Source organism: Ictidomys tridecemlineatus, chromosome 2, assembly GCF_052094955.1.
Source record: "Ictidomys tridecemlineatus isolate mIctTri1 chromosome 2, mIctTri1.hap1, whole genome shotgun sequence".
NCBI classification, from domain to species: domain Eukaryota; kingdom Metazoa; phylum Chordata; class Mammalia; order Rodentia; family Sciuridae; genus Ictidomys; species Ictidomys tridecemlineatus.
Window position 1 is genome coordinate 25,666,158 of NC_135478.1, and position 17,197 is coordinate 25,683,354.

Consider the following 17,197-nt stretch of genomic DNA (forward strand, 5'->3'; position numbering starts at 1 on the left):
CATTGAAGGTTATATATCCTTATGGATCTGATGTCTGCTATAAATCCTTTCCCCAGACAAGGCACAAATGCCTGCTCATGTGCAACTTTGAATTCTGGTTTTGTTTACTTACAGCTTTTCCAAAGACCATTCATGTACCTCCAATATATATATATATATATATATATATATATATATATATATATATATATATATATATATATATATGACCCTTGACTAGAAGAAACACCTGGAATATGTGCTAATAGGATCATAGTCACATTTATAAAAAGAGCCCCTTTTATGGATGCAACCTGAAATATTTGCCAGTGAAATAACTTCATGGCTAGAATTTGCTTTCAAATGATTCTGTGTGGGAGAATGGGGGCTGGTGGTGGTGATGGTGGATGTATAGAAACAATGCTGTCCAGGGATTGATAATTACTGAAGCTGGGCAATTAGATCCATGATGGTTCCTTATACTTGCTTTCTCTTCGTTTGTGTATGTTGAAATGTTCTACAATAAGATAAATTTCCCCCAAAATTGATCCATAATTTAAAAAGTACCTGGAAGAGATGATTTCCAGTGTTTCCAATTTTAATGTTCTAGGATTTAGCATTTCAAAGACTCTGCAAAGCAAATGGACTTCTGGAGACATTTTATGCACTCATTTTACATCTGGAGATGGACTATGTATTTTTATGTACTATGACATTTTAGGTATTTTATGAAATTTTATGGACCCCTGTGGACTGCAGGGTCTTTCATGGTCCCATTTTCCAGATGATCCTGTGATGCTCCATTTAATTAACTTCCGTAAATACACTTTTGAGGAGTGAGTAGCAAAAACCAATGCAAAGAGGCTGGACAAGAATTGGCCATCAATCATTTAACGTGGTACTGCAGTTGAATTTATTGGAAAAGATTTTTAAGGAGACACATTGCATATGACTTTTAGTGGCATGTAGGATCCTTAGGCTTAAAAGAGGCCTGAGGTAAAACATTGCACAAGTATGAGTGATAGTGGCAGAAAAGTTGAAAGCCATGCTGCCTGCATCCTGGTCCTGCCTGCCTTTGTCACTCAATTTGTCACATGATCTTGGGCAAGTCACCTAACCTTTCTGAGCTCCCACTTTTCTATCCGTAAAATGGAAATAATAACAGAATCTTCTATTTTGAAGCTTAAGGTTATGCCTGACTTACAGTAATCAATTACCAAATGAATAATAGCAAGCATTGTTCTCTCAACCATGCAAAATAAAAATAGAAGAAAAAGATGTAAGATAGAGATCAAAGTGCTGTCAGTTGTTGTCTCTGGATTGTTAAGTGAAGGGGTGATTATTTTTCTTTATTTTTATATGAACTCGTCACCTATCTATAGAATATTTGTTATTTTTATAATCGAAGAAAAATGTTTTTTAAAAGTGATTTTAAAAGTCTTCTTTGAGGAAGTTTAATGCACAGAGGGGCCTGAATCATGCTTGTTTCATGGAGTATTTTATAAAAAATATGATTAATATTTTTTTAAAAATTTTTTAGTTGTATATGGATACAATATCTTTATTTTTATTTATTTATTTTTATGTGGTGCTGAGGATCGAACTCAGGGCCTCATGCTTGTGAGGCAAGTGCCCTACCATTGAGCTCCAACCCCAGCCCTGATTAATATTTTTAACGGACAGATCACAGCTGTATTACATTTATGGGATACAGTATGATATTTTGATTTATGGAAACAATGTGGAATGATTAAATCAAACTAATTAACATATCTATCACCTCATTTATGTGACTTTTTTTGCAGTGATACATTTGAAATTTATTTTCTTGTTTATCTTTGACAAATAAGTGCACTTCACGGGATAGTAAGATGGAGCGATCACAACTGCCTTGCTCACATTTTTCCTATGGGGCTCGTATTTTCAGGATGGAAGATCGTCATCAATGTCAATGAACTTTACAATCTGGCCTTGCTGGTGTGGAAGGAATAGATAGTTCTGTTTCATGCCATCCTACTCCCTTGCTACACAATCCTCCATTCCAGCAATGTAGCCACTTTTGAGGGCCCTGGAGCCCTTTGAAGATAGCATGAATGCTATGCCAAGAAACATTCAGATGCAGGCACGCTATTTTGTATTCAATTTCCTGGGACTCTGGGGCCCCTCCATGCTTATCTCTCACTAAGATGACTAAGCTCTGATAGCACACTTGGGAATGTACAAACACACATCAGGTGTGTAGACCACACCGAGAAAAAACGACTTACATAAATCTGAAACTATAAGCCAGATAAATTGGTGGATAATTATGGGCATTACATATGAGGTTTTTGCTTTGCCAAATAATTTACATTAGAACATCTATAAATAGCAAACCCATACAGTGTGTTCGAACCACTGCTGCTGTTTACCCAAATGCTAAGCCCTTTTCGGAACACACCTACAGGAGAGCAACAGGCTCAGTTCAAAAAGTTTCACACCAGTGTCCCTCTTGCATTTAGGTACATTCATTTACAGAATTCTAGATCAACTTTGAAATGGCCCCAACCCACATTGCTTCTAGAACTGATGGTTAACCACGAGACTCCTCAAACTTCCAGATGGAAGAAAGGTAGTGCGTATGTGATTTGTGAGCCTGCTTTGGGGTGGATCATCTGCGATGTGATGGATTCCACCTCCACCTCAGAACAGAAAAGGAAAAATACAAGAGTCTTGATATTACCAGGATGGAAACTAGGCGATCTCATGTATGCCTCTCCATGATCCTGGAAGAGAGGCTTTTGCCCTCATTTCCAACTGACTCTTAGAAAATTTAACACATGCCCTGAGTCAGCCAAGTGATTAACAGACAAAATAAAAATAAAAAAAGCAAAGATGACCATCCTTGATAGTTAACTCTGGGAGGCTGGAAAATGTGCAGTGCCCAGCATCCCACCACATCCCCAGAGTCACTTAGGTTGTGATTCTGATACTGCTGATTTCATCAGTGGCTCTGGGGATGTGTGTGCATGGAGACAGGATTGTACTTTTCCTTGCCCCATCTGACCTACCCTCTACACTGACATCCTCCTTTCCTTTGCTACTATACAGGGACAGCCTCACATTCCAAAAATGCCTGGGGTCCACACACACACACACACACACACACACACACACACAAATCTGTACAAGGAGCCAGGATCCCTGCACTGAAAAAAAAAAAAATCCATATAACTACAAACTCCATCTTACGATTTCCACTCCCAACTGAGTTGCCATTTGGCATGCACTGCTAGCAACCACATTTTACTTGATTCTCTTCCAAGATTTCCAAACATGTGCCTGGCACCCACGCAAGTTTCAGAGGAAGTGTAATAGTGACAGGAGAAGTGCTGCGGGGTTGGTTTTGTATATATGTGTTAGTGACTGTTATAAAGACAAGTGTAAGTTCTTAGAGTATTAACTTCCACAGGAGAAGCACCAACTTTGTCACTGACGCAGTATTTCCCTTTGCCCAGTATTTCTCTTTTTAAACTATCGTTACCTGAAGTTAGGGATGAGCCCTGTTAAGCAAAGGCTCGGTTTCTAAGACCCTTGGGATGAGACCTTTTGCTGGCTTCGTGCCCAGGGTTTTCTGAAGGAGTATCCCTTGGCTACCTCCATCCCTCTGTCTTCAAAAGCCCCCTAAAACCTACATGCGCTTGGGCACAAGCAGGCTCAAAACACAGAACCACCAAGCCTCCTCCACCCGCCTCAAGAAATCGATCTCTGAATCCAGAGTCAATATGAATTGCGTGAGCTCCTAGGGTCGGAGCCCAGCGCCAAGGCTTGGGTCTGTGTGAGTGACCAAGCTGGGACCACAGGGAGGAGGTCCAGCATCCTTAGCAGCGGGTCCTGCTGGAGGTTCAAGTCTCAAGGGAGGGCCAGTCCTTGAGCCCTGGCCGGACTAGGGACACGTCTCAGCTCCCGTAGCGCAAGCGCCAGAAAGAAGGAGAAGAGGTGGACAGGGAGAGGAGGGCAGAGTGAGTTTGTGTTCTCTTGGGGCAAGTGTGCGCGGTACCTTGGATTCCTGGCTGCTGGTGGATGCAGGAGAGGGCGGCTGCTCCGCGCTCGCCGCCTCCTTGGGCAGCCCATCTACGCCGTCCTCGCGGGCGCCGCTTGGAGGGATCATCGTGGCCGGGCGGGAACGGTGTTGGGCTCCCGGAGGAACAGCGAAGCTCGCCTTCCTCCGGCGCGCCTGCCCGCCGCGCGCTCCGTCGCTCAGCTCCGGGTCCCGGGGACTTCCATCCTCGCCCTGCCGCCGACTTGCCCTCCTCCGGCCTCGCCCCTGCCCCGGCCCTGCCCACCTCCCCAGCACTTCCGTGGGCGTGGGGGAGAGCGCGCCCAGCCCCGCCCCGCCGCGCCCGCGGCCACCTCGCTGGCGACCGCACAGTCGTGACAGCCACCCAACCCACCCGGCCGCGGGCGAGCGGGCTCGGGATTGCCCGCGGGAGGCGGGGGGAGGCGCGAGTGGCTCTGGGCGGGGCCGCGCGGCCAGCGCAGGGAGTAGGGACTAGTGAGGGCAGAGGGGCTGGCAGTGCCCACCGGAGCTCTGCCAGAGGCTGGGCTTCTGACCAGCTCTGGGTCAGGGGTGATTCCTTAAGTGGGATAGTGAGAATTCAGACCAAACCCAGAAGAATAGAAGACCATGAATGACAATGGCCAGGAGGGACCACCTGCAAGGTCTCCCCATTCCCCAACCCAAGAAATAGTGACTCCCAGAGATACAGTGGCTTAGCTATTTATAGGGTTCAGTGGCAGAAGAGCAGAGACCAGAGCACGAGGTCCCCTGACGAGTGGACACTACAATTTCCCCTATTCCACTTTAATCTAATGCTGATAGTGCAAGTAGTGTGTGGACACCTGCTGCTCATTTTGTAGTGCATCTGTTGAGCTCACCTCCTTTCCACTTGCTACCTCATTGAATCCTCACAGGCACCCCGTGGGGCTAGACACTATCACTTCCATTTTCTAAATGAGGAATTGGAGGAGTTAGTAATTTGTTTTAAGTCACTAAACTAAAAACGATAGTACTGGGGTTTGGACCCATTTTTGACTTCAAAAATCCATACTTTTTGGTGTGTGAAGTTCCAAATCTAAGCCAGGTCTTAAAAGCTGAAGATGTTGCAGTGTGGCAAGTTTAAGACTGTTCACAGGGGGCAAAGCCTGCCTTATTCTGTGTTTTGGAAACATAAAGATAGCATCATTGGATAAGGAAAGGCTCAGTTTCTTTTGAAGATATAACCTGAGTGTGCAGGAAAAGGAAACACACCTAAACATTGAAAAGCCTTTCTCCCCCATAAAGACAAAACTCTTAATTTTTGAATCAAAAATTGTAAATGTAAGGTTGATTGCCTCTGGATGTTTGCATGATCAGATTTGTGAACAAGACACTTGTTCAGTCACATAGGGCCCTGACCTGGGTTTAATGCTTTGGTGTTGCCATCTTGAAATTTTTAAAATAATAATAACTAGGGGCTGCACTTTGATTTTGCACTGGACTCTGCCAATTATGTATCTGGTCCTGCATGCTTGCCAGACCTCATGTCTTTGAAAAGAACTTATTACTCTTTCCATCCCAAACATCGGTTGAAAGCTCCTGTTCTAAGTGTCAGCCTCTCATTTAACATTTGGCTCGAAGAGCACTTTCAATTCCCTAGTGGCTTTCAGCTTCTCCTTCCGTAAGGCCAGATTGACTAACCCAAGTAGCCACTGCCTTTGTCCTCTTAAGATACACTTCCTGATTGCCCAGTAGAGACAAAATTCTAACAAAGTCACAACTGCAGCAAGCAGAGCACACAATGACAGGAGCCTTAGCATCAGCACATCTTTATCAACAATCTATTCTGTGACAGATTTTATACTAGAAACAATATGCTAGGGAGAAAATTCCTTGATCTTGAGTCTGGAGAAAGAGATGGGTTAATCAAATTATATATATATACACACACACACACACACACACACACACACACATACACACAGAGACATACACACACCAAATGCACTTTCAATAAACTGTGATAAGGAAAACTGCAAGACTCTAGTGAGTGTGTACAATGTGAGGCTTGAAGGAGGGTCAGAGAAGGATTTTCTCTGGAAGTAAAACTCCCAGGGTCTACTGGCAACTCCAGGCTTGGTGAGCAAGTACACCAGGACTTACAATAAAGAATTTTTCATCTTTGGATTTGATTTATTTTTAATTTAAACATGACGCATCTTATTTTAGCAAGTGCTCAGCTCCAATTAGCTATAGTATTAGCCAATAGTCTAAGTTTAAATATTGTACACTATATGATTTTTTTTATGGTTCTAGGGATCAAATCCAAGGTCTCATACATATTAAACACACACTCTACCATTGAGCTAACTCTTAACCCTCAACTTCTTTTTCCTTTGAGATGAAATCTTGCCATGTTGCCCAGACTGACCTTGAACTCCTGGGCTTAAGAGATTCTCCTGCCTCTTTTCCCAGGTAACTGCAACTACAGGTACATGCCACTGATTTCAGCACATAATTTTAAAGAAGCTAGTACCTGTCTCCTTTTCACCCCACCCTTGTCCTGGTTATAGAAATTCCTGTCTGATAGATAATAGCTACCTTCCTGAAGAAAATGTGGAATTAGCTGTGGTTTCTCAAACTAAATCAAACCTTCATTCATGTATATCTTTCAAATAAATCTCTTTCCACCCAATCTTTGGTTATCTGGGTAACTTCTCTTAATCTTCAAAACACATCTCCAAGCATTTATTATTCTTGAAATTCCCTTCCTTGGTCCATTTATCTCTCTTAGATTTCCAAATCAATGCCATGTTTCCGTGGTATCCCTTCCTAAATCATCAATGACAATTTGTCTGTCCTGCTGAGCTAGGAGCTGCAATAGGGCAGGGACAATGTCATGTTCCTCTTATTTCTCCACCCCTGGTCATCAAATTTGTTAACAAGATGAGGAAAGGAGGCTGCCCCTGTAGCCCTGAGTTCCAAGATGGCCTAGGCATTCCTTATGCCATGTGTCCTCCCCATACTGAATGAAGTTCCTGAATGCTTCTAGAAAACACTGGAATTTTAAATAAGCTCCTCAGTATTAGGGATTTTGTCTTTATTGGCTACAAAAAGGTAGACTGAGAGTTGCGGCCATCTGAGAATGGGACTCAGTAGCTTGCACGGATGTGAAGGATCAGCAAGAGGGAAACCAGGTTCACAGTTTGTCTCTGGGAACAGGCACAGAGGTGGACAGAATGCTTCATCTGTGTCTGTGGGGAGAGGGCTACTGGTAGAAAGGGAGGGAACTGTATTTGAGGTGAGGGTTACAGGCACTGCTATTTTGGGACCTCTATGGCCATGTCTTATTCCAAGTCCTGGAGTGATGGGAGACCTCTTATTTGTCACAAAAGCCAGCTCTAGACTTGGAACTGAAGGGATATTGATATATTGATGGCAATGCCCAGAGGACAGTAGAGAGGACTGAGAGTCTCCATGTGTTAGGGCTCAATTCCTATTAAAACCTGATTATCAGGGACACATGACAGAAGGGCATCTTTTTGTGGCTATGTGAAAGATACCCACTCATACTACCAGTGAAGGATGTGGATAAGAAGCTCCAGGGACCTTCCCTTACTGTTCCCCTACCTGCCCTCCTGCCCTTCCCTAAATGAGTCCAACACCAAAACTCCTTCAATGACCTGGGCCTGCTAAACCCTATAAAACCCAGACCGTTGTTACAGCTCACCACCATTTTCCCCTTGAAATGCCCCTCCATTGCTTAATAAAGGCCACTGGTCTGTTGGGGTCTGCTTCCATTTTCTTTTTCTTTTTGTATTCTCTTTCATGTGCTTTCATTTGGTGCCGAAACTCAGAAACAGGAGTTCAGGCCTCTGTACCACTCCTCATATTCCCTTTCATTTGCTTTCAACCAGGAACATTGGGGCGAGACCTCACAGAATACTGGAGGTCTGACCTTAGAGACTGTGATGACTTTTAAGCAGTGGATATCGAGAGGACCTCCTTTCTACTGCAGGCTAGTAAACTCTGGGAGAAAAGATTGCAAATAATTATTGGAAATCTCAAGTCTGTAACAAGACTGCGATTTCTGTAGATTCCCTTCATGGTCTGTTTCCTTCTGGCTGCTGGATAAATACCAAGTCAGCAGAAGCGTGCAGAAATTTGTCTCTGCAAACTTGTACTGGAAGCTCTCACTCTAGGTTCATTTACTGATTCATTAATTTGTAATGAGGGCAAAACCCTCCTCCCCATCACATGCAACTAACTGCCTTTTGCAGGAAACACGGCTGAGCAGAAGAATGTGTAATGCTGTCAGAGAGACCAAATGCTTTGCCCAAATGACTTACAGCCCATTGCTGGGCTCTGAATTTGCATGAAGACACTGGATGTTCAATCTATGGACCCTGATTTTTTTTCCAGAGCCATTTGGTAAAAAGGTATTTGTAAGATTAATAAAAAGAGCCATCCTTATATATATGAATGGCTCTTTTATATATACATATAAAAGAATAGCAAGGAAGGAAACATGAAAGATACACAGGACGTCTAAAAAATGGAGACCCTACAAGGATAAAGGAGAGAGGGTCTCAAGGAAGGAATGGTGTTCCATACCCAATGAGTCCGCATCATCATGGACAATGAGATATGAGAAAGGCATAGGTTTTGGCAGTTAGATTACTGATCATAAAAATAGCAGACATGTCTGGGGCTTCCAATATATTATAGACATTTGGTATATGTTATTTTATTCAATTCCTACAAAAGTTTAGCAAAATAAATTATTTTCAGTTCCACATTAAATATGGGAACAAGGACTTGAACTCAGATATGTTCTTCTCCTTGGCCAAATGTAGGTATTTTGTTCTGCTGCTATCTAGACCACTGCAGAACTGATCTGCTGAAAAAGTAGTGTGGGACAGGGGTAATGCAAACTGAGAACCAGAAGTAGCGTAGAAGGAAAAATCCCCAAATAATGAAGAGTTGTCCAATTCATTATCTTATCCTAAAAAAAAATAATAATAACCTGGGTGTGGTGGCGCACACCTGCAATCCCAGCAACTTGGGAAGCTGAGGCAGGAGAATTGAAAGTTCAAAGCCAGCCTTAGCAATTTAGCAAGGCCCTAAGCAACTTAGTGAGCCCTGTCTCAAAATTAAAAAAATAAAAATAAAAAAAATATGGGGATGTGGCTCAGTGTTTAAATGACCCTGGGTTTAATCCTCAGTACAAAAAAAAAAGGTAAATAATAAGCATATCTACACTTGAAAGGTAATAGTCTACACTCGAAAGGTAATAGTCAAGAAATTAAGACAAATATAGCCAAGTCAGAAGACAGTAGCCATTAGAACCATTTCATTCACTTTGCAGGAAAGACTATTGCCAAGCTCAGAGAGACCAAATGCTTTGCTCAAATGACTTACAGCTAACAATAGCACCTGCTACTCTGAGGAACTGTTAATGCTAGGCTTCCATCTTTCTAGCAATTCATGGTTGACCTTTCTTCAGAATCAAAGCTAATAATTTAATTTTGCAACTCACGATTTCAGGGCAAATGAGATCCAGCTTAAGCATCCTTAACTTGTTTCTTTAAGTGCCAATTAATAATAATAATACAATAATAAGAATAGACCACATTGTATAGCTCTGTTTAACTATGTTAGAATTATCCCTGCTGGAAATTCCCAGAAGATAATTAGCATATGATTTATTTTTGTTACTATAGCAAAATACCTGAACCTGGGAAACTTAGAGAGAAATAGGTTTATTTAGTTCACAGTTTTGAAGGTTGATAGTCCAAACAATATGGTGCCAGCTCTGGTGAACACTGCTCCCTTGTTCTTATGGCATTAAATCATGACAGATAGCATCATGGACAGTGCACATGCAAGAAAGAGAAATCACATGGTAAGATAGAAAGCCAGAGAGCAACAGGGAGCTAATGGGGTCCCACAGGATCTACCTTAATCTGTTCCACCTGCATGTTCCTAATGATGTAAGGCTATCCCACTAGGATCCACCACTTAAAGGTCCCACCGCCTGTCACATTTGACATGCTGAGGACCAGGCTTCCCAATACATCAAACCATAGCAGGTAGCAAGGTCCAAGCCTTGTATAGCTGCTTACTTCCTGGGTTAAAATCTGACTCTGCTATGCATGGCTGGATGCATCTAGCTAGTTGTCATTTCTGTGAGATAGAGGGAAGTTTGAATTTTTATTCTATATTTAGTGGAAAGGCCATGAACTTAAAATCCAAACATTCCAGCTCTTTTTCACTCTTAAAAGCAGTGAGATCTTCCACAGTGATGTATGATCTCTCAGATTTGGCTTCCTCCAGTCTAGAATAGGATAAGACTCCATTCTTCATAGAGTTTCTATAAGGATTAATTGCCTGGTCAAAATAGGGCCCGGTATTATCAGTATTGTTGGTATTATCATCATCGTCATCATCATCAGCAGCAGCAGCAATATGATCTTAAGCAAATGTATTTGGTTTGCGTTGGATTTACTATTCATTATAGCCAAATGCATATAAATATCCAAAGTACATCTATTCTACATTTCTAAAATTGTTAATAGCTTCAGTCTGGAGAGTTTAGAAGCAGCAAACATCTAAAATTTCTTGGGAATGCATGTAAAGTAAATCCATCTTTCAGATTTTTATCCTTTGACTGGTAATTAGCATTTAATTTTTACATATGCTCTTCTGTGATTTCAGAGTAATGGTTTAAGAAATGTCTGATGCAGCTCACTCTGGCTTTTTTGCCCCTGAAAAATTCTTGATGTATTCCCTTTCCAAACTTTAGTGCTTACAGTTCCCTGTGCTGGGAGGCTCTCCTCATTTTTCATGACTAGCTTTCCTCATGTTTTGGGCCTCTGCACCCATCATGGGCCTCTGTACCCGTCGTTTGAAAATACCATGTGTTTCCTTTGTCTTTGGATGTCCCCTAGAACATATTCCCCATGACACCTCCTGTCCTCTTCACCATGGATGCCAGATGCTTCAGTGCTCAGACAGTATCATTTACTATATATCCAAGGAAGAAATGGCAAAGTTCAATGTTGAAAAGGAACTTGTAGATCTAACGAAAATTTGCAGAGGGAAAAACCAAAACCAAATACATCAATCTTTACCTAAAGTCAATTTGTATGTGACATAACTAACCAGTGTTTGTTTACTTGTTCTCCAATCCCATCTATCATTGCTCTATCCAGTTTTGGAATATTTGGACAATCTATCAGCTCCACAAAATCCTTTCCCAAGTTTTCAAATATATGATGGTATTATGCATAGCATTTCTAAATATTCTTTTCCAAATAATAGCCTTATCGATGTTCAAGCAGTATTCACAAAGAAATTTTTTAAATCATCTTAAATTACATCATCCACTGGTAATGATTATCAACATGTTGATAATTTTCCTTCTAGAAGCCCATGTGTAGGTGGATATATTTTAAATTTATATTTACTTAGATTTATATAAGATTTATATCAGGGCATTAAGCACTTCCTTTGCCTTTAATAATATGTCACAGAGAAAGTTTTGTGTCAATAAATATATTAGATATATCATCTGTTGTAAATGTCTCTGTATTACACTATATAGATTCACCATAATTTATTTATGAAAGATCATTTGTGCTTTTTGCTAGGTACTGTTAGAAAGCAATTAGAAACTCATTATCTCTTTTGTTCCTAAATAGAAATGTGGCAAGGTAAGTACTTTAGATCCACTTCATATCTGAGGTCATAGGAAGTCTGGCAGGCTTTTTGACTTCTTTGATGGGATTGGTAAGTAAGTGCAGGAGAGATTCCATTCCAAGTCCTCACACTCCGGACCTCAGGCTCTTCACAACATGTAAAAAAAACAGTAAGATTGTGCGATTGCTGCTGCGTTAAGAGTCCTGTACAAAAGGATTTGATAGCATGTGCAGGGGGAAGGATAAGGTCCACCACGTGGAAAGGAGGCTGGGGAAGGGGTTGGTAGAATTTGAATAGAGAGTTTTTCTGGAAGGATAAGGGGAAGACAAAAGTCTTAAGCAGAATACATGGAATCAGTTTAGACATAGAAGTGTGTTTGTAGAGGGGTATTGAGGTTGCATACTTAGAAAGCCATGGCATATTTTCTTTGGGAGTAACATTTACCTACCACATAGGAGATGTTTGAAAAAAACAAAAGAGAAAGGTGGGAGTTGGAGAAACTCTTCAAATAATAGTTTTATGTGCTTTTAACAAGTGGCCCAAGAGGAAACTCTGATCTCAGTCAGTTTGAGAGAAACATGATTGTTTGTAACTAGTAATAGAGTAAAGGGGAAGAAAAGCAGTAAATGGATCACTGGAAGGTAGGTTAACTGGGTCACAGAGTAAGAAAGAGCCAGAGTTCTGAGAGACACACATAGAGTCTTTATTCCCAGCAGCCAGACACAGGAAGCTCTTTCCCTCCAACCCCAGGTGGAAATAAGGGACCCCAGAATATAAACACACATGTAACTGGCACATATATAACATCTAAAAGATTATGAGTATTCAACTCAGTCATTGTCTATCTTAAATGATGTCTCTAGAAGTGAGCATTAAGACTGGCTTTCAAAACAAAGAATAGTAATTCCAGCAAAAACAGCTAATAGCTGCTGCTCTTGGTCCATAAAGCTTTGCACTTCGTTTGAATTCTGTCCCAAACACTTGTAGAACCGTGCCGAGAGAAAGCAAAGGTCAAAAATTCTGGGTACTGTGTTTTCCAAGATGGAGATATGTGACTGCTTTGTAGCTGTGCTTCGTATAGCCCTTTACATCCCCTCAACTTCTCCCTTGGCAGCCAAGAGCCATCCATCAAGCATTTGACAATTGGTCTGGAAAAGATGACTCAGGGCATAAGCCTTAAATGCCAACTTTCTTCCTTCCATAGCTGAGGTGAACCAGAGAGCTTGGACTTAAAAAAGCATACCTATGTTTCATCTGCCTTGGTTCCTGCAGAGTTGGGGAAAAGAAAAGGAAGAAAATTTGTCTCCTCAAATTCATCAGTAATAGTGAACGATAATGAATAATGATAACCCACATCAGAGTGCAGGGTCTCGTGGGAAGCAGTGCCAATGCACTGTCATTCAGGCTGACCTGCACAGGTGTTTGGTGACTGCATCTTTGTCTCATTTCCTGCCCCAGATGGAAGCTGCCAAAATGCCAAGTCTACCAACCAAATGGCCCCGTACTTTAAGGAAACCCAGCTGGGTTAACGACTTTGTATTGCACAGAGTTACTGAGTTCCCTAGAATACAGCCGAGCTGCCAATGTATGACATGAGATAAATGCCCAGACTTTAAATAAGTCTGTCCTATTTTGCCACATACTCTTCTTCAGCTTGACTCGCCATTTGGTTCTATTTCTCCTTCTTGTATGGTCATGGAGTGAGGAGCTAGTGCTCAGCCTAAGATAGTTAAGATCCTTACAGAAGAAGGGATAGAGGTCTACATAAATGCCATCTTTATTTTGTTCACTGATCTTTTATAAAAAGTTTCTGAGAGCTGCTGCACACCCGGAGTAGAGAGAGGTATATGCATATTCCCTGACCCAAGGAAAGTCCAGCTTCATGGGAAAGGAAGAGCTGGGGACACCTATGTAAAGAGAGCTCTGTGAAACTGTAGGAGGAAGAGTAATTGTGCTGCGAAGCCCAGGGGGAGGTTTCGTCAAAGAAAGAATGTAAGTCAGAGGAAGGTCATTCTTGGTATTGAAGATTGATAGACACCTGTGCTTATGTTTTCTTGTGGTGTGTTATGACAGATGTTTACCTACATTGGTAGTTATTGCTTTGGAGATAGCGAAGGGACCCAGAAATGAGTTATTCATAGCTGATTGGTATCATTATTTCTTGAAAACTCCCCTTCTCATTTTAACTTATTTAATTAACTGTCCCAAAGTTATTCAATCTTCATTAAAAGTTTCTTCCTGTCTATGGTACACACCATAATGTTTTTAAAAAATTATCTTAGACATGTATACATATTTGAAAAATATGTGGAGTTAATTTGTATGTGTGCATTTTAAATTGCATAGAACATATTGTACCCAGGCATATTTCCTCTTTCTAACTTTTTTGGGGAAACATATTTTGTTTTCTAAAACTACACTAGAAGTAAAATGTGCAAAGATCATTTAAAATTGATGAAGACCCATGTTATCATATATATTCTCTTTCATTGTTGTATACAATTCCATTGTGTGAACCCACCAGGAGTATTTAATCCATTATGTTAGTGGAATGTTTGATCCTTTCTCATTTTTGCCTATCGTGAATAATGTTACCATGAACATTCTGTTCCTTAGATTTTGATGCATGAGTTTAGAGTTCCAGTTGTTTTCTTTGATACTATCTATGATCATTATTTTTAATTTTATCAGTGTGACTCTATTTGTATTTTGTTGTTGAATAATAGAGCTTAGCACCTTGCCATGTGATTAATGGTCATTCACATATTCATGCAAAATGTAAAAGAAGTAGAGCCAGAACAGTAGTTACTATATCATAAAATATATGTAAAGTCTAACCTTCCCCACTAAATTCCTAGTGTTCAATGTCATGACAATGGTTATCTTTTGGGAAGAGAAATAGTTTATAAGTGGGAAGAAGCTTTCTAGAGGTTAGAAAGCTCTTTGATGGTGAATAATTCACTGAACTGTACAATAATAATTTGTGAGCGTTTCTGAAGATATATTTCAATAAAATATATTGCTTAAAATTTTGATATAATGTACATAAAACAACCCAAATAAAAATGTCTGGTGAGAAGATGGAAGAGATATGTTTTTCTATTTCTTCTATGAAGGACATCTAGAGTCCTTGGATGTTATCCATAAAACAGATATAACAACTCTAAAAGTTAGAAGAAAATGAGCTGATTTGAGCTTTTGAGACCCAAGGGATGGGACAGTGGTGAGTTCCCTAGATTTTCTTCTTGCCTCATATTTCTGGGTTGCAAGTTTCTTCAGCTACAAGTCTGAGAAATATGGGACAAAAAGTCCTAACAAAATCTTGCTCTCTTACCCAAAAAAAGCAAGCAAGCAAACAAACAAACAAACAAAATCACAAAATCTAGAAAAAGGGCATCTTGGCAGCACAGAAAAGTTTTAGACAATAATGGATTTCTGCTCTCTTCTAACCAAGTTTCTGTGGTTCCGTGCAGACCCAAGCTAGCATAGGCTGAATGGGGAGCCCAGATTTCCACACTCTATTAGAGTTTAAAGAGGTGCCTCAAAGAGTAGGGAACCAGGGATTTAATTCTCATCAGCTCTTGATAAGGCCCACCCATGGCATCAGCAGACAGCATGTGGGGAGTGGGGATTTCAATAAAAATTACTCTTTACACCAAGAAAATAGAATCTAACAAGTGAAATGCAAAAAAGTAACCAATAGATAGTAATACTGAAATGAAACAAAAATTAAAATTACCTGACAAAGGTTTTAAGACCTTTGTCATCCAAATGTTTCACTCACCAATTATAAATTATAATTGATAATTAATTATAATTATAGTTAAAACAAATGAAAAAGCAAAATCATTAACACTGAAATAGAAAGTCTTTGCAAACAAATAGAAGACATAAAGAAGAGCCGAAAGGACGTTTTTTGAAAAGGAAAACACAAAAATTGAAAATTAAAATTTCCATGGATGATTTCAATCTCAGGAAGATGACAGAAGGAAGAATAAGTGATCAGGAAATTGAAACAATTAAAATTACCTAATCTAAACAGAAAGTAGAAAATAGATGACAAAAAAATGACAGCCCTGAGTCTGTGAATCTATAACAAAAGATTAACAATCAAGTATCATCAGAAGCTCGGAAGAGGAGGAAGTACAGAATGGAGTTTGTTTTAGTCAGTTTTTCGCCACTGTAACCCAAAATACCTAAGAAGAACAATTAGAGGAGGAAAAGTTTACTTAGTGGCTCATAGTTTCGGTCAACAGACAGGAGGTTTTATTCACTGAGGTCTGAGATGAAGCAGGTCATCATGGTAGAAGTGTGTGGCAGAGGGAAGCAGTTGGGAACATAAGCAGAAAGAGAGCTCCATTCAACAAGGACAAAATATATATCCCAAAGGCATGCCCCAGTGATCCAGCTCCTCCAGACACAACCTGCCTGCCCACAGTTACTATCAATTAATTCTTATCAGGGGATCAACACATTAATTAAGTTAAAGGTCTCATAATCATTCCACCTCTAAACCCTCTTGCATTGACTCACACATGAGCTTTTGTAGTGTATCTAATATCTAAACCATAACAGAGAATACTCAAGGAAACTGAAATGGTACTAACTTGATTAAGAGATAGGAACCTATAGATTTAAGAAGCTGAGAGAACCACAAATGGAGAACTCCAGCAAGATTCATGGCAAGTGATGCTATAATTAAATTTATGAAAAGTAAAGAAGAAGAAAAAAAAAGTCTTGAAAGAAGTCAGAGGAGAAAAAAAAAAGTATATGTTTACCCATAGGATTAACAAAAACAAAGAGGATTTCTCACCAGAAACCATGGACACCAGAAGAACGTGGTACTTATTTTAAGGGCTGAAAGAATGGAATCATCAATCCAGAATCCTGTGCTTGGTGAAAACATCCTTGAAATGGTAGAGAAAATCAAGACATTGTTAGATGAAGGGAGGCCCCTGAGAATGTGTCACCAGAAGAATATCATAAAAAATGGCCACTGGAGGTGCTTACAGGAAGACAATGGTAAGGAGCCTAGGTCCATGAGCAAAGAAGAAAAATGCATTAAGAACATTATGGATAGATGTACAGACTTTCCTTCTCTTCTTGAGTTTTCTAAATTATGTTTGTGAAATTAAAGGCTGTAACCCTATGTGATGTTGTTTTAAATGTACTAACAGGAAAGACTTAAGACAAACATATTATGAATGGTGAAGTATTAAAGAAGTAAAGTTATAAATATTTCACTCGAATCGTTAAAATGACAACACCACATACTTTGTTACGTATATATAACATCATTCTTAGAACTGTCACTGAAAGTGTTGAACAAATAAATACTAATAAAACTTCTATAGCTAAATCATCTGGGCACAGTGGCATATGCCTATAATCCCAGTGACTTAGAAGACGGAGGCAGAAGGCAGAAGGATTGCAAGTTCTAGGCCAGCCTGGGCAACTTAGTGAGACCCTGCTTCAAATCATAAACAAAAACAAAACAAA

The 17,197-nt window shown here is 40.3% G+C and overlaps 1 protein-coding gene across 3 annotated transcripts in view; it reads right to left on the reverse strand.

Moving 5' to 3' along the window:
• Positions 1 to 4,439, reverse strand: part of Stac (SH3 and cysteine rich domain) — a 141,418-nt gene extending 136,979 nt beyond the window's left edge. For 2 of the 3 annotated variants that reach the window (XM_021732056.3, XM_005317346.5), the window contains exon 1: positions 4,019 to 4,439. In XM_021732056.3, the coding sequence (XP_021587731.1) occupies positions 4,019 to 4,129 (111 nt within the window). In that variant the 5' untranslated portion in view covers positions 4,130 to 4,439. The remainder of the gene's footprint in view (positions 1 to 4,018) is intronic. The other variant, XM_078038161.1, reaches the window with a different exon arrangement.
• Between the last annotated feature and the right edge of the window lie 12,758 nt (positions 4,440 to 17,197).